General features: G+C 45.7%; 1 protein-coding gene across 3 annotated transcripts; it reads right to left on the reverse strand.

Moving 5' to 3' along the window:
• Positions 1–1,927: 1,927 nt before the first annotated feature.
• On the reverse strand, positions 1,928–20,956 carry Mfsd9 (major facilitator superfamily domain containing 9). 3 transcript variants are annotated; one of them, XM_032901020.1, is made up of 6 exons: positions 20,769–20,956; positions 17,801–17,888; positions 16,527–16,570; positions 14,301–14,430; positions 11,484–11,693; positions 1,928–4,413 (listed from the first exon to the last, which is right to left on the reverse strand). In XM_032901020.1, exons 1-6 carry the CDS (start codon positions 20,901–20,903, stop codon positions 3,620–3,622), a joined length of 1,401 nt encoding a protein of 466 aa, XP_032756911.1. In that variant the 5' UTR covers positions 20,904–20,956; the 3' UTR covers positions 1,928–3,619. The 3 variants fall into 3 exon arrangements, with proteins under 3 accessions (XP_032756911.1, XP_032756912.1, XP_032756913.1); XM_032901021.1 differs by having other exon boundaries at positions 20,781–20,949; XM_032901022.1 differs by lacking the exon at positions 20,769–20,956 and adding an exon at positions 20,517–20,615.
• Between the last annotated feature and the right edge of the window lie 589 nt (positions 20,957–21,545).

Below are 21,545 nucleotides of genomic sequence, written 5' to 3' on the forward strand. Positions count from 1 at the left end.
CCTGCAGCCAAGCCTGGCCAGCATTTTAACACACTACATTTTAACACTCCACTCTAAGGACTAGAGGTAACCATACCTCAAATGGGTCTACTTTCTTACAGTTTGACTGTAACTGACCATGAACTGGAACGCACCTGCTCTAGTACCTTCCAATGTGAATACATAGAGTCCCAAAGAAACTCTAAGCCTCTGCTGTTCAAGAAGACCGTTGCTTAGAAAACCTTACTGTAGGTCAGTGGTTCTCCACCTTTGGGTTGCAACCCCTTCAGACGTTGTTACGGGCATCACCAGATATCCTGCACATCAGATATTTACACTGAGATTCAGAACAGTAGCAAAATTACAGTTACGAAGTAGCAATGAAAATAATTTTATGGATGGGGTTACCACGACATGAAGAACTGCATTGAAGGGTCCCAGCATTATGGAGGCTGAGAACCACTGTTCTGGGATGTTTAGGGCCACAGCAGCAGGAAGGCTGAGAAACTCTGCCCTAGGCTCTCTCATCATGGCTGTACTTACTTTAACTTTGCATTTACAAGGGTGCAACCGTTTATAGCCTTGAAATTTTAATTCATGCTGAACTGGTACATTACTCTAATATTTTCCCTCTAGCTTATGCAAGTTGACAACAAGGTCTTCCCATCTGGGTCAACTAGATCTTTTATGCGTGTACACTGTTAAAGAAAAAACTTTTCCTGTTTTGATGAAAGACATCTTAACCATGTGTGGAGCAAATGATGTCACAGGAAACCAGAGCACCAGAGCACTCCCAGAAATGCCAGTTTGAAGCATGTCACTTTGACTCTTGCTTGTACTGGATAGGTCGTGACGGCTGCAGTCTGCGCAAGAGCAAGAATTTTGGATTTTGAACAGCTTTGAATTATACTGAATTGTAATAAATATCTCATCCTGGGAATAACACTAGACCTCTGACCTGACCCTATCCATGTCTCTAATTGCCACCTTTCATTTTGATTGTATTTATTTTCCTTCAGTGTCTGCACTGAAGAAAGGATTTTTATTTATCAAGATAGAAAAGGGTTTCAGTGGACTAAGAAAAATGCAATTTTTTCCATTATTGCAATCTACAATTACCTTCAATCATTGCTCTGTTTTTATTTTTTTTTTTAAAAAGGCATATTCTGTCTTAATCTTTTTAGTTATTCTTTGAGAATTTCAGTGTAATTTTTTTTTGTCACATTCACCCCTCCCATGACTTCTCCCAGGTCTCTCTCCACCCCTCTCCACACCCAACTAACTGTCCTCTTATTCATACTCTTGTGTGGGGGGACAGCCAGGAGGTGATGGGCCTGCCAGGGGGTTATACCATTAAGGAAAAAGACTCTCCATGCACATTGCCAGTGGTCTACTACCAATCACCAGTAGCTCCTCAGCTAGGACTGGGGCTTCTGGCTGCACCTCTACCCTGCCTCCTACTCTCTCCAGTGATCCTCAACCCTGTGTGTTAAGTGTCTGGACCTTGGGGGTCAAGGCGTACATCCAGATAGAGAACTAGCATTATCTTGCTCCTCAGCGGGCTACGGGAAGGACTTAGACACATCATCCTTCTTGCTGCTCAGCTCATGGCTGAAGCTTTCCAAATATGGCTCCCTGGTCTCCATTTTTTACTTTCTCTAGACTGAGCCATGAGCCTTCTGCTCTGTGGGAAAGCCATGCCTTCTGAAACATACAGCTCCATGAGAGGCCAGTTCCATAGCATCTATCTGTGGCTGGAACATTGGGGGTGGGTGGGTAAGCTCCCTTCACAAACACTCCATGTCTCTCAAGCAAGTTTCCCCACAGCTCCAAGATAGACTATATGGAGGTGATTTTCACTTACACAGAACGAATTAATGTGGCTCAACCTGATACTTCAGACAGGATTATGGACATGATGCAAAAGAATAAAGAATACGACACACGCGTTAACTGAACAGATTTAATTTCCCTGAGATTTTAGCCCGATAAAATGATATAAACTCCACTCACCAGACCAGTGGTCACCAAAGTTTTCTGTGTAAACAAATCGGCTACATGGCTCCTTCTCAGAGTGGCCCCTAGCAGGAATACGCCTGGGCTGGAGCATGTGCGTATCCCAGGACACGGTGGTCTATGGACCACACTTTGAACAAGACACCAGACGAGATGAAACGTGAGCAACCATTTACCAACTAAGAAGACAGAGCAGAAAACCCACCAAAGTCATTAACAACTCCCAGAGTCACTAATCCAGGGTAGCAAGCGTTTCTCCAGATCCTGGTCGATTTGGGTTTTCAGTATCTCCATGGGTCTTATTAATTTTAAAGACTCACTAAGTTCATTTCACTTAAAAAATAAAGTGCTGCGGTTTCAAGAATAAAAACATGGCTTCCGTAAGCATTTGTAAGAAAAGTTCACTGTCTTTGAGGGTACAGTCTTGGTAGAAACACTTTGAAATCTTACTTCATTACGCCATACCATCAGTTTAATCATTGTCCCTCTGAGTCCCATCTCCATGACATTCAGATGCTGCGTGAGGACATGGCCATCTGCGCCACACTTTGGTCCCTCAAGAGTTCTTTGTGCCTGTGTTAAAATTCACAGTGGAAACAGCTTAAAAGTGAATTGGTTTTCCCGCAGCCAGAGAGGAAGGGGGATGGCTTTCAAGCTAAAATATACTTCCAACGGTCATAAATACTTGAGTTTATACCACATACAATGCCTAAAACTATGCAAACCCCTCATTTTTTCTGACTTATAAATAATAAAAACGTTAGAGTTATGAATAATTAGTGCATTGAAGAACCACTCACAACTACATGTGTTAGGTTGAAAATGGGCAATCACACACTAGAGGAATAGTCAAGAAGATTATACGGAATGTGGATCTTGGGTCCCAGAAGTTGGGGCTCTGGTGGGGGGGGGTCCGGAGTCCAAAGTGACTGAGTCCCTAAGAGAAGAGAGGGCAGCCCTGAAAGTTGCTTGTGCCTGGTGCAGTCTGAGTCCCGAGAGGTGGGAAAGGTGATGTGCCCCAGTTGCGATCAGTAGGTTTAGTAGTTAACTATTAAAAACACTGCAGTCTCCAATTTTTACTTTAATCAAAACCTTCATGTCTCAGTGTTCCTCCCCAGTCCGTGAAAAATGGCCACTGGGCCTTAAAAGCCCATAGGTCTGACCTCAGTGAGGCCCATGTATCTAAATGTCTGGGGGTAAGGACTCAGCATCTGATGTTACCAGCTGAGAAAGCAACAGGCTGGTTTAAATAAAGCAGCTGCATCGATTACAGGGAACTACAATCCAGACAGATGTCCAGTCCATGATTAACACCGAGGCTTCCCTCCACATTCCAAGTCACTCTCCCACCTCTTGTAGCATGCTGCCTTTTTCCAGAAGCAATGTTAACTTTACTGTGCCCAGGTAGGAAGAAAAGCCTTTCAGGTAAGCTTCTGACATGGTCACCCCTGACAGGGCTGGGCTCAGTCTGAACTTTCCTATCTGCAGCTGACTTCTGTGCAGGTGAAGACCGGGCACAGCCATCTGGGAATAACTGCACTTGGGCCACCCACTATCTCTGAAATGCCCATCTTTGTCCCCTAGTTGCCTGGTTCTAAATCTGCTTCTCCAAGTGGTCCCAATCCTACTCCCGTTTGAGTCTCTCGCTCCCATCCCCACTGAAGGGAGGTCTGTATAGAGTCATGATTAAAATAGCTACCAGAGCTAAAGCAGCACCCAGGCTTGGAGGGCCACAGGGACTGATCTCCTGGGCCACTCCGGAGAGCAGTGGGGCAAGGATGCGGCCCACTGCAGTCACAGACTGGCCCACACCTATGACGGTGCCACTGGCCTGGGCTCCGCCCACACTCAGCTGGAGGTCTGTGATGCAGGTTCTCCCAATGGTGGTGGAGAAGGACAGAAGAGTGGAGGACAAGACCACCATGGCCATGGAGTTGGTCGTGGAGTAGAGCAGCAGCAGCAGGCAGGTGAGTGCGCCGGAGTGCAGGAGGACCATGTGTGAGTTGTGCTTGTATAGCCGTAGAATGGGCCCCACAGCAAAGCCAGCCAGGGTACCCAGGGCACTGGTGTAGCTGATGAGGTACCCTGTGGTCTTGGGCCGTACCCCAAAACGCTCCTCCAGGGCCAGGACAAAGTTACTGTAGTACAGCATGACGGCCACCCCCATCAGCAAGCGCACGAGGAAGACGTCCCACAGTGCAGAGAAGATCAGGTTCTTCATGTCCTTCAAGGCTGACAAGACCTCAACCCAGGGCGGCCGCAGGTTCCTCCCACTCCTCCTGGCCTCAGGGGTGGTGGCTGCTCCCTGCAGTGTACTTTCTGACTTTATGGTCACTGTAGCGTGCTTCTGATCCAAGCTCCAACCACTGTCTGGGATGTTGAGGCTTGTTTCTCTCCAAGGTAACAGCCAGACTAGACCTATTGAAGGGGAGAGAGACTTGTAAGGTGGCCAGTGTGCTGGATTCTCACAGTGGATCCCAGGGAGGGGCAGTATGATGATAGGAAGGAGTATTTGTGTTAGATTGATCACCCAAGCCAGTGTGCTGAACTCCTCGTGGATGAACAAGTATGTGTGTTAGAGCAATGGCCTGTGCTTTATACCAGACTTACTTGCTTGTGTTGAGTCCAGCTTTCCCACTGTTCCCAAGGTGCAGCCTTAGGATCCCAACAATGGACCCTTGAGCTCTCTAAAAAGCTACTGGAACCACAGGCAATAGTCACTGTCTTCTCAATTGTGTGCTGGCTTCTCCTGTGGTACCACTTCATAGCTACACTCTTAGGTTCATTAAAGTATCCATGTAAATGCTTTCCTCAGCAAACTTTCTAACTAACCTAACTACCTGTCCACTCATCTATCCATCTGTGCGAGTATAAACGGTTCCCAGAGTGCTTTTCCAATGTGCTAACGACACTGGAAATACACAAATAAACAAGTCAAGGACCAGTGGAAAAAGCCTGCCCTCCAAAAACCCAGACCTAAAAACAGGCTTAGAGAGGACAGGGGCAGGAGGTTCAAAGTCATCTTCAGCTACATAAAAAGTTGGAGGCTAACCTGGGCTACAAGAGGCCAACCTGGGCTACAATGACACTTGAGTAAAACTGCTTTTTTGTGTAAAATCTCCTATGGCTCCTGTAGCCAGGCCACAAGCTTTGCTATAGCACACATTAGACTAGAAGAAGAGAAGACAGAAGAAACATTCTCATGCCTCACACTGATAGACGGAAAGGCAGGAAATGAGCTTGAGTCTGTGAGACACTGCAGTCTAATTTCTTAGCCAGAGAAACCCAGAGAGGAGGGAATGATGGAGCAGGGTGATGAGAAAACCAGAGGCTTCTCATTCGTGCTGGCTACCTGGCTGAGGACTGCCAGGAGTACCTGGACTCTGCACCTAGCTGGATTGTTCTCCCAACCCTCTGGTACGCTCCCCCTAGCCCCAGGACTGCCTATTCCCAGATATCTGAAGTGGGGTAAAGAGATCTCTATCATTTAGCCAGCGTAGCCAGGAACACGTGCAACCCACTGTACACTCCTAATACACCTGACGTCAGACCACAGGCACAGGCTGAGGGACCGTACCAAACAGTGCTATCATTGGGATCTAAAGATGCAGGAGGTGGTTCTCCAGGCAAAAAAGCCACCACCTTCATCATAGCAGCTGTGCCCACTCCCAGGAAGTCATGACACACATGTATGCCCGCATGCACTTGTGCCAATAATAGAAACGGGAGAGACTATGAATTTGAGAGTAAGTGTGGGGGATGGGAGGGCTGGGAGGAAGGGTACAGGAGGGGCTAGAGAGAGGAAAGGGAAGGCCAAGTGATACATTTTAATTAAGGTTTACTTTTAAATTTTTTTTTAAAAAGGAATAAATGACCATGCAGACATTCCCTCACAGAAGGAGCCTGAGATTCCAGGGCTCCCTCCAAACCATTGTGTGCAATTCTACTCTAATTATACAAGGCATCAAGAAGTGTCAAAGGAGGGTCTAGACTATGTAGGCTTGGAAACTGATTAAGAGGGTCTGCATCTATGTCGCTGTTCGAGGGATGCATCAGCCATGCCGACTGAAGACTTCCCAGTGTGGCTGCTCAGAATTATAGTTGATGTCTACATGCAGGAGAGGGCTGGCACAAGGTAAGGCGAGGCCTGTGATTGGCCAGTGAAAAAGTAAGGCAGGAGAGAGAAAAAGAAAAGGGAAGAACCAAGACGGAGGCAGAGAAGGATGACCCAGATCCACGTGGCCTAAAATGGCCACTGGTAGCTATGAATATTGCTTAAGGGATGGATCTTTATAGGACAGTTTGTCTTCTCTAGGTGGGCAGTTTATATCATTATCAATTGATTGTGAGTTTATCATGTGGATGTTTTGTGGACTGAGAATTTAAGATATAAATCTGACTGCTAAATTATGAGCTTGTTGAGTTTTGATTTTAACCGGTTGCTGGGAGTTGCAGCTATAACACAGCGGAGGATGCTGGAAATGTGAGCAGAGTCCACAGCAAGAGATCTGCAAGAGGGCAGCTGCTGCCCGGGCTCAGGGCGTAGCCAGCGGCAGCCAGCGAGGGATGGCAAGTTGGGTTGAGACGCTTTGCTCTTTAAGATGAAAATACCCTGTAGATGCCACGGGGCCCTACAGTGATGGCACTGGGGTGGGATGGTAGAGATTCTTTTTTAGTATTTACCGCAACACAGAATGACTTATGAGTCCTCACCCAAGCTCTGTAGTAAGAAGGGCCTATAATCCACAGGCTTCCCAGGTTGAACTTTGGTGTAATTGCTCTTGGCTTCCTCCTTGGAATGTTTTAAGGAGAGGTAGGTATCCTTTGGTCTTCCACGAGAGGGAGGTCTGTCTATAAAGCTGAACCTCTACAGTCATGCTTCTAAAAGTATTAAACATTTACCTTCTCTTTTATCATAAACTTGTGTTTATGACCTGGGCGGAGGGCAGTGCGGGTTCAGATCTGGATAGAAATTATAAAGTGGTTCTGTCACAGCTGAAACTAAACATATGGACTTTGCTTCCTGGACCTGAAATCAACCCAGCATGGAGCTGTATGGCTCATTATCTTGTCCCAGGGTGAAGGTTCAAACCCAGAAGCAAAGTGGCGTAAGATTAAACGGATGAGTAAACAGTCCGCTTGGTTTTCTCGTGTTTGCAAAGCTGTTTATCAAGACCTGTCCATGCCATGGTATCTGGGCAAAGGGGATGAGTCTCTGAATGCTCACTGGAGGGTGGCAAAGTATGGGAGGCATTTTTCATTCATTGAATACCGTGGGATACGTCCAGGGACATGTACGCAGAGGTCATCAGGCCTAATTCCAGTCCCTGTGTAGAATGTAAGCATGATGCTAAAATAGCAACAGAATTTTGGAGGTGCTAAGAAAAACCCTGTATGTTCAGAACGGTCGGGCAAAGAGAAATGAAGCAAATGTCTGAAATGAATGGTGAAGGAGGCTGAGAAAGACACGTGAGAAAAATCTTCAGAGGAGGAGTCAGGCAAAGTCTTCCCGTGGGAGCCGGCCTACATGTGTGAGGAAGTCGCTACAGCTGTAAAGGTGGGAGGGAGAAAAATGACACTGCCTATCACTAGGTAGCGGGTGAATAAGGCCTGATGTTACACTGACCAAGGGGGTCTGTGGCTAAAAATGCACTCATTAAAAAAAAAAAAAAACTTGCATACTTTATTGAAAAACTTAACAGACCTATTAAAAGTAGAGATGTTTTCATATAAGTTATAGTAACTAAGATGATATATTATTATCGAACAAAATGATAGAATCGGCCCCTATCTTTTGCCTCCACAAAAATAAACTCAAGATGTACTGAAGATGAATATCAGACCTAAACATACAATCCCTTGAAGAAAAAGGAGGAAAGCCACGTGTGAGAGCTGGGCTTAGCAAAGGTGTTTCCAGCACACTATCCCAAGGACAGGCAACAAAAGCACACAGGGACAGTGGACCCACAGCATTCTGAAAGGCTTCCGCATAGCAGGGAAACAGTCTCTGCAGTCAATGGATGATGTAAAGGCGAGGTATTATTTATAGAACTCAAATCTGATGAAAAGTTAATGTTAAGTCATACAGAATCCCAATAAGGAGCAGAGATGTGGGCACAAAGTCCCACTCCATGTGGGGGATTATTGTTAACTGCTGCTAGACATGAGAGGGAGAGGTTGCTCTAGGGGTGTGGCTGCTGGTAGGTCTAACACACTCCAGTGAATTAAGACACTTACAAGCATATGGGCTGCACTAATGAGATTTTTTTTTTGTTCTTTTGGTTTTTTTTAATAAATAAAGATATGAGTTGGTTAGATATGGAGTGAAGAGTGGACCTTAGGAGAGATGAATTTCCTCAAAATATAATGTATGGAATTCTTAAATAATTAAAAAAAAACCCTATTTTATCTGAAGAGTAAGTGTATTCCAGATAGAAGGCTGGAAAAAAGGATCAAAATTTAACACTTTGTAATGTTTTCTGACACATTTGTATCCAAAGTATTTCACATGTGTAGTAACATAGCAGTTAAATTTTTGTAAAATATTTTTAAAAGTTAAAATCTGAGCTATACAAGGTATTCTTTCAACCAATAGCAAAAAGGCCAAGCAAAATAAAATAAGACTTAGCAGGATTTGGATAAACGCATCTCCAACAAATGGTCGGCAAGATGTTGACCAACATCATCACCAGCAAACGGAGTCCAAGTAAAAGCCATACTAAGATACTAAGTTGTTACCTCCTCTTCTAGGTGATTACTGAATGGCAGCAATGCTGTGATAGTGAGGAAGCCCGCGCAGTGCTGGTGAGATGAAATGCCATTCAGTCACCACGAAAGCAAGAGAGAGTGCCCATGGCAGAGATGGCATGACATGGTTCCTACCCCTGGAACAGAGAGAGCAGGACATAGGCCCCTTCCACAAGTGTTGACAGTTGTTTGTATAAAGATATACATATTTTACTTCATATTCCTCCTTTGGGAAATATTCTCCCTGCCAAGCTTATCAGGGAATGTCTTCTCTGTCAAGGTTAATGACTTCATGATAATCAGAGACAGCACAAGTCTGGGAGGTCAGCATGTGTCTATGTCCTTAGTGAAAATGGTAAATGCTGTGCCCCTCAGGACAGTCCTTAAGGCTGTGAGAAAGAAGTCTGAAAATATGAGTTCAAAAATATATAATTTCTCAACTATGCAAAATGTAATGAAGCAATATGAATTATATGAGGGGCTTCACAAACCTCAAAGAACAGAGGCAGCTGTGCTATGAGCCAGCTTGTCAGAAAGATACAAAGACAGACAGATACCCAAGTTTGAGGTCAGCCTGGAACAGGGTGAATTTAGGCCCAAGTATGGTAGGAATGGTGATCTCAGAGCTAGATCCTACCCAGCTAGCTTATTGTCTGTGCTTCTAGAGGCATGCCTCTAGATTCATTTGCAATGTTAAGAACAATGTGCTTGCTGTCTTTTTCTAGGAGTCAAGGGGCTAAGGTAAAAATATGCTGATTGGTGGGATAACAAAAAGGAAACCTGGAGTGGAGGATTGAATTGATATATAAATATAAGACTGGGCTCTGGTTTGAGAGACCTGAGTTATCTGGTAATCTTTAGAAAGTTGTCTCAAGCAGAACATAGGATTTCAGTTTGTACTTACAATTTGACTCCCAGTTTGGTGTGTGTGTGTGTGTGTGTGTTGCCACTCCTGAATATCCCTTCCTCAGGACCCCCTCTCTAAGCTGAGACTGGTCCTTGGCAAGAGAAGATCATCAAATTAACTTTCATTCTTAAACAACTCTACCCACTCTATTATAATCATTATTACATTAATATGTATGTAAGTGTATGTGTCTGTGTGAGTTTTATGTGCACAAATTGGGACCTGGATTGTGCTGTCTGGGTTTGTGGTGCTGCAGCAGTTGGGGGTCTGTGATCGGCAAAGCCCAGGTGGACATCCCTGGTCTGGACTGCCACTCCGTGCCATATTGATCTCTGAGGGTTGTGCAGAACTAGTCCCACCCCTGGCCTGGGCCTCCTGAGAGCATGAGAACAGGAGAGCTATGCCTACCCTTCACCAGATGTAGTACTAGGGAAAGTGGCCCCACACCTTGTCCAAGAGCCACCGTAGAGTTTGCTATGATTGCATGAGTACTTGTGAGCCAGCCTTGAGGGCCTGAATGTGGGACAGCTGCTGTGCCGCCTGTCTGCTATGCTGAGTTGAATATGCTTGACCTAGGGAGTTGCACTATTAGGAGATGTGGCCTTTTGGAGTAGGTGTGGCCTTGCTGGAAGAAGTGTATCACTGTAGGGTAGACTCCTATGCTCAAGCTCCTCCCAATGTGGAAGACAGCCTCCTCCTAGCTGCCTGCAGAAGCCAGTCCCCTTCTACTGCCTGCAAATCAAGATGTAGAAATCTTGGCTCCTCTAGTACTATGTCTGCCTGAATGCTGCCATCTTTACCATCAAGACGATGATGGACTTAAACTCTGAAAGTTTAAGCCAACCCCAATTAAATGTTTTATGCATAAGAGTTGCCTTGGTCATAGGGTCTCTTCACAACAATAAAACCCTAAGGTATCTGCTTCGTGGTGCTATGGGCATGGAAAAGATTCCCTCCCCTATCCGTTGCCCTCGACACCTGCAGTGGGTGGGAGAGCTGGCCCTGCACCTCACCGGCTGCAGCATTCAGAAGAATGGACCCTGTCCCCTACCTGGCCAGCACAAAAGAGTTGGTCCTGGTTATAGGGAATGCAGGTGAGCCATCCCCAAGGGTGTGAGAGCAAGGAAGCTGGCCTAGCCCCTTGACTGCTGCAGCACTTGGGAGAACAGGCCCTGTACCTCATCTGGGCACCACAGTAGAGCTGGCCCTGAGGTCATGGGTGGGGCTAGAGTTGGCTCTGCCCCTGGCAGCTGTGGCATTGGATGAGTTAGCCACACCAGTGCTGGGGAGCTTGCCCTGTGGTGAGGGTGCAGGAGAGCTGGCAGGCTGACCAGCTCAGATACCGTCCAGGCCCAGATCCAGGGCTCTGAGTTGGCCAACCCTGACATCTACCTCATTGATGAACTGCTGGAACTCATAAAGAAGCCAGTCCTACAGATAGATAGATCCAAAGCTAGAAGATCTCCATGACACAGGGCAACAACAAGGCATTCAAGAGGAGTCCCAGGGAGTTCTAGTACTGACAGCATAGCAGAAGTCAGAGAGCTCAAAACAGACCAGCAACTGATTGCAATAAACATGTGCAAGCAAAGATGTATGGACAAAAAGGTATACTGTCATCAGACACACTGTGACAGACTAAGGCTTCCATACCAAGATTACTTTTTTTAATTTTTAAGGGTGGGGGGCAGGTAGGAGGGAATGAGGAGATTAGGGAGATGGGGTACATGATATGAAACTCACAGAGAACAGATAAAATGTTACAAAGAATCTCAAGAAGACAGAAGTGGATAGATGTGTGAGTTTGAGTATACCTGCCCAACAGTCAACTCACCAGCATTGAGGAGGAAGACAGAGCAGCAAATGAAGGCTGTCACGTAGAATCCACCATCCAGTTCAGTCAGATACCCACCAACCACTGGGCCCAAGATGAAGCCCACGCCTGAGGCTGTGTTGAACTGTCCCAGCACAAGTGGCCTCTCCTTCTCTGTGACCAGGTCAGAAAGCAGTGCTCTGGAGATGGAGAGTGTGTGTTTAAAAACACCTGCAAGGGAGAAGAGATGCGTGCTCTGTGACCTTCAGAACTCTGAAGGAGCAGACCCCTCTGGGCTGCTCCTCATCCCCGAGCCAAATGCAGTTCTGGTTTCCATTTTCTCTGAACCATTATGGCTGTCAGGACTCACTCCATCGTGAATGGACTCCAAAGCCAGCATGGTTGGCCACCTCTAGCACCGAGTGCCTTAGACTTCAGCTTTCCCATATCTTGTCTTGACACCCCAACATTCTTTGTCATCTGTCTGAAATCCCTTGTGGCTATTAGATCACAGGCAGCCCAGCTATACAGAAATGACCTCATTATGGATTATAGGGGGATTTCTGGTGTTTAAATAAACCCTAGCATTCCTCAGGAACCTGTGAAACTGAAACCAGTTCCCATCTGCCAAAGGAGTCCTTTCCCTCAGCTCAGGCAGAAGGGAGAAATGGCTGCCTGTGGTTGCTGGCCTCCAGCCTCCCTCAGTATCACAAGCACCTGTTAAATATCTCCAAGTCCATGTGAGCATCCTAGCTCTCTCCTACCCACCTCATTTCCCTCCTCTTTTATAACCCACTGTTCTCCCTCACTCCCTCCCTCCTTCCCCCCTGTCTCTTGATATCTACTTTCAGTATGCTCTATTCTATCTCTTGCTATCTCTCTGTCTGTCTGTCTGTCTTTTGATATCCATTTACTCTCTCTGTATGCTCTATTCTATTTCTTGCTATATCTCTCTGTCTGTCTGCCTTGTCTGCCTGTCTGTCTCTTGCTATCTCACTATACTCTCTATGCTCTCCACATCCAAACTGCTAACTGCTGGCCATGTCCAGTCTCCTCCTTTTGCTCTCTGCTCTGGATATTTTCTCTTTTTCTTTTACCCCCAATAAAAACCATAACTGCAGAACAGGTCTGTCATGTAGGAAGTCTCTTTGCTGCACTCCCTTGCATACAGTGTACAGGGGCTTTCTCCCAGTTACCTAGTTACCATGATTTCTTTGCTCACTAACTACAAAATATTACTGCATTCTAGTCTATGCTACCATGGATCCCTCTGTGGATAAAGCAATGATGATGATAATAATAATAATAATAATAATAATAATAATAATAATAATAACAATAATAATAATAAACAACTAATTATTATTATTACTAAATTAAAAAATAAAACCAAACCACAAATAAACAGCAAAATCCACCCTCATGGAATGTAGATTTCTTGGGGTAAGGTAAACAGGATATAATATAAGGTAATTAGGGATCTAGTCAGGAACAGTGGAGAAGAAACTTATGAGAAGAAACATGAGGCATATTCATCTAACCAACGCCGAATGCCACACACTAATGTGTGACTCTAGTGACTATGACTATCTTCATATAACCAATGCCAACTGCTTCCTTCTGGTCAGACTCCTGGTTTGTTTGCCAACTACCTGAGGGCTTCAGCATGACTGTAGGTTCCTGAGGATTATTTGACATCCGTGTGAGGAATATTTAGGGATATACTGATGAGCTGTGGGAATGATTGCAGTCATTTTAGTCAACATTGGTAAGCTCCCTGCAGATCACTGTACATCATTTCAAGCTGTAGCACGACACGGTGGCTCCTGCTGGGATCCTTACCTAACACGAATGGTGGAGTTTAGTGAGGTGTATGTAGTACTGAAGACATACCATCAACCAAACCATAATATAATAAATGCAACACCAGGATGTGTGTGAACAGCTAATAAGTGTAATTTAGAATGTGCTGGTGGTGTTCGACTGTGGACCACACCTAAGGAGAGAGCTTCTAAAGGTACAGCCACTGATATGTAGGAGGTGTCGTCAATAACTTTCGTGTCCCACATGCATGTCAAAGAAAGTGTGGCAACTTCAAACGAGCTGACCCTTAGCTGTGTGCTGTTAGTGGTAGAGCACTCTTCTCTGTGGTGTTAATGGAGCAAGAAGCTTAACTCCATGAGGGCCGATATGTAGTGTAGTGGCCTTGCGAATAGGGTAATAGAATCTGTCCATGCTGTGCCAGCTAAGGAAAGAAAATTGGTGAGATTTGGAACTCTGGATGCTCAGAAAAGCAAGGAGGGATACAGTTTCCACAGCAGGTCCCTAACCACCAGATACCTACGGGCGCAGTTCCTAAGAGTTGATAAAACATCTCAAGGTGTTAGAAAGAGTCAAGAACAGTCTGGAAGAAGGAGACCAACTCCGGGTTCTCCTACATAATAGTCTGCAGTCAGATCGCCAGGGGGATTCAGCTAAGCTTCTGAGCCACATCTCAGTGTGAATCACAGAGACAGCTGAAGGCGTCTCGCATGGTCTTAATTGTCTGAACACGGAGAGGCAGGGCAACAGGAAAGAGGCAGGTCAGGTACGGCAGAATAATTCACACTAACAAATCAGAGAGGCTGTTGTAGGCTAGGCTAGAAGCTCTGGATAAGTTACCAGAGGGGCTGCCAGTAGCAAATGCTCAGTAAACAGCAATGGTAATCAAGTGGTCACTGCCATCATTAGCACAGCCACTGGTCTCTCTGGAGCGCTCATTGACGAGGCATTGTCCAGCAGGTTCAGGTTCACATGGAGACACACACTGAGAACACATCCTCTGGGATCAGAACTCACCTACAGGGACTCTAGCCAGCGTAAACAGGAACACATTGGTGGACATTCCAAGGAGGAGGTAGCCCAGGGCACTGAGCAGAATGCACACCAGCAAGGAGCACCGTCTTCCAACCACATCACTCCAGCAGCCCTGAGAGGAACAAGCAGAGGTCTCCAATAGCAACGAACACCACACAGATACCAATATGACATGGTCCCAGGAGACGTCAGGGACTCATAAATGGGTACGTTGTATCATGCCCTGTGCCATGTGCTATTTTCTCTAACTATCCCACAAGGCGAGACAAAGATGCCACATGCAACATCATGCCTGATGATCCGGGAGCTGAGAAATTCACTGGTCGGTGAAATAAAAGGTCAAGTTCCAAAGCTTCATTTCCATCTTTGTTTTTATCATTTCTAGGCAACTATGCTCCTTGGAAACCAGGTTGTTTAGGGAGTTTAGAAAAATACTGAAAATGAAAGTGAATGGGGAAAAATAGCCTCTGTGATCCCAAATCAATGCAAGCATAGGCCAGGGTAGAAGAAAAAGGCTCAGAGTAGGGGGTGTCCCATCCGGGGTGGAGGGCAAGGGGGTCGGGGACAGGCCAGCTCTCTGTTCTTAGACTTTATCTATCCCTCACAGCCAGACCCCAGATGAAACACATCAAGCCTTCTAGCTGGATGACAGAGCTAGTGAGAGAATGTCGGAGTCACCGCCTGCAGCTTCGAAAACATATCTGCTCTTCGTCCTCTTCCTACAGTTTAGAGCATCCCCAACTTGGGTGTTAGGTAGACTTCACATTTTTAAAAGATGTATTATTATTATTATTATTATTATTATTATTATTATTATTATCATTTAGTGTGCCTGAGTGTTTTACCTGTTGGACATCTGTGTCACATGTTCATGTTGAGCCCAAGGACACTGGATTGGGCTGGGCAAAGTGGCCCATTCTGTTACACCCAGCACTTGAGAAGCAGGAAAATCTCTGTAGGCTCATTCGAGGCCAGCCTCATCTACCAAGGGGACTTCCAGGATACAAATAGCTACATGGAGACAACCTGTCTCCAATACAATAAAATGAAAATGTAGAGGACACTGTATTCTCTGGAAGTGGAGTCACAGGCTATGAGCTGTGCAGTGGTGCTAAGAACTGAACAGGCTGGAGAGATGGCTCAGGGGTAAAGAGCACTGACTGCTCTTCCAGAGGCCCTGAGTTCAAATCCCAGCAACCACATGCTGGCTCACAACCATCTGTAATCAGATCAGACGCCCTCTTCTGGTGTGTCTGAAAACAGCTACAGTGTACTCATATATAATACATAAATACATCTTTAAAAAAAAAAAAAAGAACTGAATCTGGGTCCTTTTTAAGAGAGGACAGCGCTCTCAACTGCCCAGCCCTCTCTTCAGTACATGCCTATTTAGTGTTTAAAGAGTTGAAAGAAAGATAAATCAGGGAGTGTAATTGTTTATCCACTTGACAATATTTATAGGTTCTCATTCAATGCCCTTTAAAGCTATTCTTTGGTCAGGGAGCAGCTGGGAAAACACAAGCCAAACATGAGAGATGACAGCCAGTTGCTTCAATCAGTCGCTCCTGGCAACCTGTGAGACTGATGACTGAACTTCCTGACTGCGAACACTGAGGCCTCCAGACCTCCAGGGGGCGGCAGTGGGGAGACAGGAGGCTCTCTGGACTTGAGACTACCAAGTGGCCAGAAGAGGGAGAAGATCACGCCTGAATCCCTCTGCACCATCTTTCAGATAACTAACCAATCAATTCTAAAGTTCTACCAAATGCCCTCATAAATAATGAGACAATTAGCTCAGTTACACGCTTCCAGACAGAATCGTAGAAATGCAGGTGGACTTGACTGCAGTGCGTTGTGTGAATCAAACTTCTGTTTATATTCTGTTTTATACTCTTTTTCTCAAAAACTAATTCTGAGTCACAGGGCCAGCCTGTTATGATGTAATGCATGTTCCTCCAACATGTATGGGTGGCTCAGTGTACTTCAAAGACTTTGAAGCACATGTCTTCCAGGGGGCCAAAGGGGAAAGGATGGGATTCTACCCAGTTCCTTAACTAACGAAGCTGTTTTGTAACCACCCGCCCACCCACTATTCAGTAATCCTTGAGTTTCAAAAGCACAAGGTGGAGGACCCACAATAGCGTATGCCTAAGAGCTGGAGAGGGGCTGCTTGAGAAAGAATAACTTACTTGAGGGAGGATAGCTTACCACAAAGGTGCTGGAGAAGAGTTGCAAAATGCCATAGGAGGAGCCTGAAAAACAATCCATAGGGTTAAAAGGGGTGTGGGCGTGGCTAAGTGAATCCAGAAACTAAGGGAGAGGGCATCCTCGGGAAGCTAAACTGTTCTACTTCTTCTCTAAAACAATTCAAAGGCCTTCAAAATAAAATGTGAGCAAGCAAAAGAGAAGGACAACAAGGGCCAGTCTCGGGGACCCCCAAAAGTAGCATTGTCCTGTCTTAGAGAGCAAACATCAGAATCCTAGAAAACCAGGATCCAGTGCTGAACCACGCCGCTCAAGCATTTTAGAGGTGAAAGAAGAGGGTCAGCAATATTCATGACTGGAAATATTGCAAGAGGATACATGCTAACGACAATGACAAACAGCAGTGCAAATAAAAACGAGCAAATTTCAAAAAGGAAAGGCTCTAGTTATTTAAGGAACTTACAGAGTTCCTTCCTTCCCCTCCCTCCTTATGCAACAGGTTCATTTGGCTTTTTCTAAAGGTCTATAAGCAGAACAGGGATCAAGATATGTGTGTGTATGTGTGTGAATGTGTGTACACACACATACACACACATATATATTTATATATATGTGTATATATATATACATATACATATATATATACACACATTACACACACACACACACACAAAAAACGGTGAAATGGAAAACTGCCTAACTTCTCCAACTTGTGAAGGATTCTAGGGTGGTTAGCATTAAGAGATTTTCAGTGCTTAGCATGCACAGTTCTAAGCCCCAGGGACTCCTTTCTCTTTTACAAATTGAGAAAATTTGGATGGGATTTCACGATGCCCGGGAGAACCACCATGGACTTCTGGGGTGTGCTGGTGGAATGGGAAGCCTGTAGCTCGTTTCCAAAAGTGGTCACCCATTAGGTGTGACTTCTGTTAGACTGCCCCTTTAGATTCACATTAAGTTCCAGAACTATGCTTCTGGAAAGGGGTTCAGAGGCTGTGCCTTGCCTGCAAACATACCGGACCCAAACTACCAGAGGCCTAGGAAGCAGAGCTTCAGTCAGTATGGGCTGAGGAAATAACTCAAACCCCAAGCCTTCCTGAAGGCAGGTTGTTGGGGAAAGATTCAGTCCATTTGCTTCAGGGTGGTACTTGGAAGCACACCGCAAGGTCATTCCGTTTCCCCTTTCCTTGTGGGTGAGGTTTGGTTAAGGGCTGGATTATTTTCAGAGCATTTGAAAAACCAGTGTTTTGCAAATAAGCAGGCTTAAAAACACTCACCTACTATTCCAGCAATGACGGGACTTACTCCAAGGGATCTGACATGAAGATTCAACAATGGGACAACCATGCTGACACCAAACAGATCCTGTGAAACCAAAGAGCGACTCAAGTTAGTACTAGGGTTTAGCACTATTCAAACTGGTGACCCTAACACTACAATTCAATGTCAAACACAAAACCTACATCTAAACGTCTGAACAGCAGACCACCACAGCCAGGTTAAAAGTCATGATGGAATCCAGATAAGTCTGAATGCCTGACTAGTTTGCAGGCCAGGGTCAGTTTTCATTTCAGCTTCTTTGTCTGAGGAGGATTGCAAAAGCAAGCCCCCCACCTGAAGCAAAACAAGAATGAACTGAAAACCCCAGGGCCGCGTGGATGATGACGGAAGGGTGCTCCACGTTTATTAGTAAAGCTGTTTTTGCTTCTGTAAGAATCTCAAGTTACTGAAAAGAACTGACGGACCGGAGTCTGTGCTTTTGAGACAGCCTCATCATGTAGCCCAGGATGACCTTGTGCCGCAGCCTCCTGAGAACTGATGTCACAAGTGTGTTCCACTATGCTAGGCTTCAAACTCTGTCACGCATCGATACCTGAGCCCAGGAAAGCATGCACAAAGTGGAAGGCTGGTAAAATACTGATATCCAGAGACTAAGAACTATGGGATACAGGCTCGTGAGCACGAGCTCTCGACACCACGTTAGCACTCAGTGGCTCTAAAATAATCACTGCTTTTACCAGGAACGTTTGCAGCTGACTCTCTCTTCTCGGGAAGTTCTAAAGTAAAATCTCTCCTCCTGCACTGCAGTGAGTATTTCCTTCCTGATCTACACTTCCTACAGAGCCATCCTTTTTCATGCAACGGATCTGACAAACGCTGCACCCATTCATAAGGAAGTCAGCCTGATGGCACCACCTAATCCTCCCCTGAGCATCAGCCTCTCCCAACGGGAACTGATGACAGCATTCGAGCTTCACGGCCCGGCCGTGTACAGGGAATGAAACCCACTGTTTCTCCTACGCGGGGCTGTCCCGAAGAAGATAAATTGTCACCTGCTACAGGCTGGGAAGAAGGAAGAAAATGGACCAGGTATCTGGAGAAAAGAGGATGATGTCAGAGACTTCGGCACCATCTTAGTTTAACCAAGACGCACAAAACGAATGAGTTCAGTATTCCTAGTGAATGCAATTAAAATATCAAAGGTACCAAGAGCTAAGACTAGAAGATTTGGTAAGTGACTTCTCCAATCTTACGCCCTTCCTCTTCCAAACAGAAAACATTTTCTGAAGCCTTTGGGGTCATGGAGGACAGGAAGACAGTAATTAAACTGTGTGTAATATCATGTTATTTAATAAGTCAGCAAAGCTCCTTCAACAATATGTACAGCTGGGTGAGATAAAACTTTTCACAACATTTCTCAATGAAGAAAAAAAAAACCGGAAACCTTAAAAAACAAACTATTAGAAAAGCATATGTATTTCCCTCAGGATATGCTTTTGGATATATTATTCTCTTAAATATATTATCCTTCTCGCAAATTTTACGTCAGACTAGATTTGCCCTGTGCACAGCATATGGAAATCAGAAGAGGCTGTGAGTATCCAAGTCTGTGCTGGACAGAATGAATGTGCTGCACAGAATGAATGATGTATGAACTGCTTGACTTTATCATAATTCTCAAACTCTTCTGAATTCTCACTCCCGGTGGCTGCCGTTACCCTCCTGGTGAAGTCTGGATGTTTCAAGTGAGGGCCCGAGGCTTCTCCACAAATAACTGAGGTGCCCTCTGTTGTGGGGCCTCAGCAGGTTGGAGACATGCACCACCCCGAGTGGATGACGATTTCCCAGAACAATCCACACTCAGTGGCTTTGGATTCTGAATAACCAGAGTACACAGTGAAAGTAAGCAACGTCTGCATCCCTAAACACAACCTAAAAGCAAGGACGTTAGACTCTAACGTCAAGGCATAGTGCCTAAGAAGGGAAATTATGTATCTTGGGACCTACATAGTGCACTTTAGGTAGAGATGTCTCTCAGGGATGGTACTCAATACCTCCTAGGTCTGTAAATACAGACATTTGGTGAAATCTACTTCCTTCAAGATTCTAACAAGTATTAATTGAACAGAACCTCTACCAACGATCGGACAATTTGTAATCTGAACAGAGACTGTCTCTCTGCTTCTCAGCTACATGGCTTAGCATGCTAACTCCTAATCCCAGCAACAACTTCAGTCTGGAAGAAAAAAAATAGACTTATTTCATCAGGCTCAGTATTAATCAGATAGATACTTGCCACAAAGTCTTCTCCCCATTGACCATTCAACAAACTGGTTCCTTCTGCCTGATGAAGAAATCCCACAGAATAATTCTTCCTGCTGCATATAACCAGGCCTATTGAACCAAACCTAGACTTGAAAGAGGAGTGGGAATCAGGGTTCCTGCGCGGAAAACGGCCCAAGACTAAGACTGTAAATTCTCTGGAAGCAGAAATTGCTTATGATGTCAGTGCTAGAGGGCTTGTACCGCGAGCAGCTGCAGGCATTCAGAAACCTCATGAATATTCATTAACAATGAAACTTCATTAATAAACGGATGAATGGATGGAAGAATAACTTCTTAAGCTTCTCATTCTACAGGGCAAAGGACTACTGGCGAACCAAACCAATACACACATGCACATAAATTATAACAAAACAAAAACACACGTGCCATTTTGCCAAAGGCAGTTGTATGCAGTTCACCGTGACTTCCAATTTCCAACTTCAAGGCCTCCAGTGTAGACGGGGTCAAGGAGCCACACCTGAGGTCGGTGGCGAAAGGGCTAGAGGAGGCACCTCACAGCACACTTTAGGCTCCTGGCTGGAGCTGTGTAAATGCCTGGAAACTTGCGGTAAGCACAGCCCTTCCAGGACCCCATGTCTGCAGAGACAGCTTTTCCCTAGCCCAGGGGCGGGCACTCACCAAGAAGCCTACCAGGTAGAGCCAGAGCAGGAAGCGGCGGGAGCTCACAGCACTGGACGATGCTGTGGCCGTCACCGGGGTCTCTGAAGTTAGACCCTGCCCCGAGGCCCCGCGCCCCCGGACCCCCAGCGCCATTCCCCTGAGGGCTGGGGGTGCGGACAGCCTAGCCGCTGCAGACCACGCCCCCGCCGCGGCCACGCCCAGGATTGACCACGCCCATAGCGGAAGCGATCGGCGTGCGCCTGCGCAGATGGAAGTTCGCGCCGCCGAGCCGGCTGCCAGATTACTGGTTTAGTGATAGCTACCGCGGGCATATTGATTGAAGATACTTGACAAACGCAAATTCTGTGACAAGTGACTGGTGCCATCTTTCCTCGCTCCCTGGTGGTGAGACGCAGGAAGGATATTGTGTCTTTTTGCTAGTACCTCGTTTTCTTCAGTGATAGCCGTTCTGGCTTTAAGGATCACAGACCCAGGACCTACTTCCTACTTGGCTTGCCAGACCTGAAACAAGTTAAGGCGGCTGTGGAAACAATGGGTAGTAATTTAGAGAGACTTCTATGGAAAAGTCTATATAGTATTAGCACTTCATAGCTCTACAAGGGAAACAGGATAGAAATGGGCTCCTCAGAGTTGAGCCTCTGGGAGTAACAGCAGCACACCACTAAGAGTATGAAAAGTTGTGAGTAATAAACATACAGTAGAGGAATACACAAAGTCATAGGACACGTGGCATAAGGAAGTGTGTGCTTTAGTGTGCTTGTGGGATCTCCTTAA

This window comes from Rattus rattus, chromosome 4, assembly GCF_011064425.1.
Source record: "Rattus rattus isolate New Zealand chromosome 4, Rrattus_CSIRO_v1, whole genome shotgun sequence".
NCBI classification, from domain to species: domain Eukaryota; kingdom Metazoa; phylum Chordata; class Mammalia; order Rodentia; family Muridae; genus Rattus; species Rattus rattus.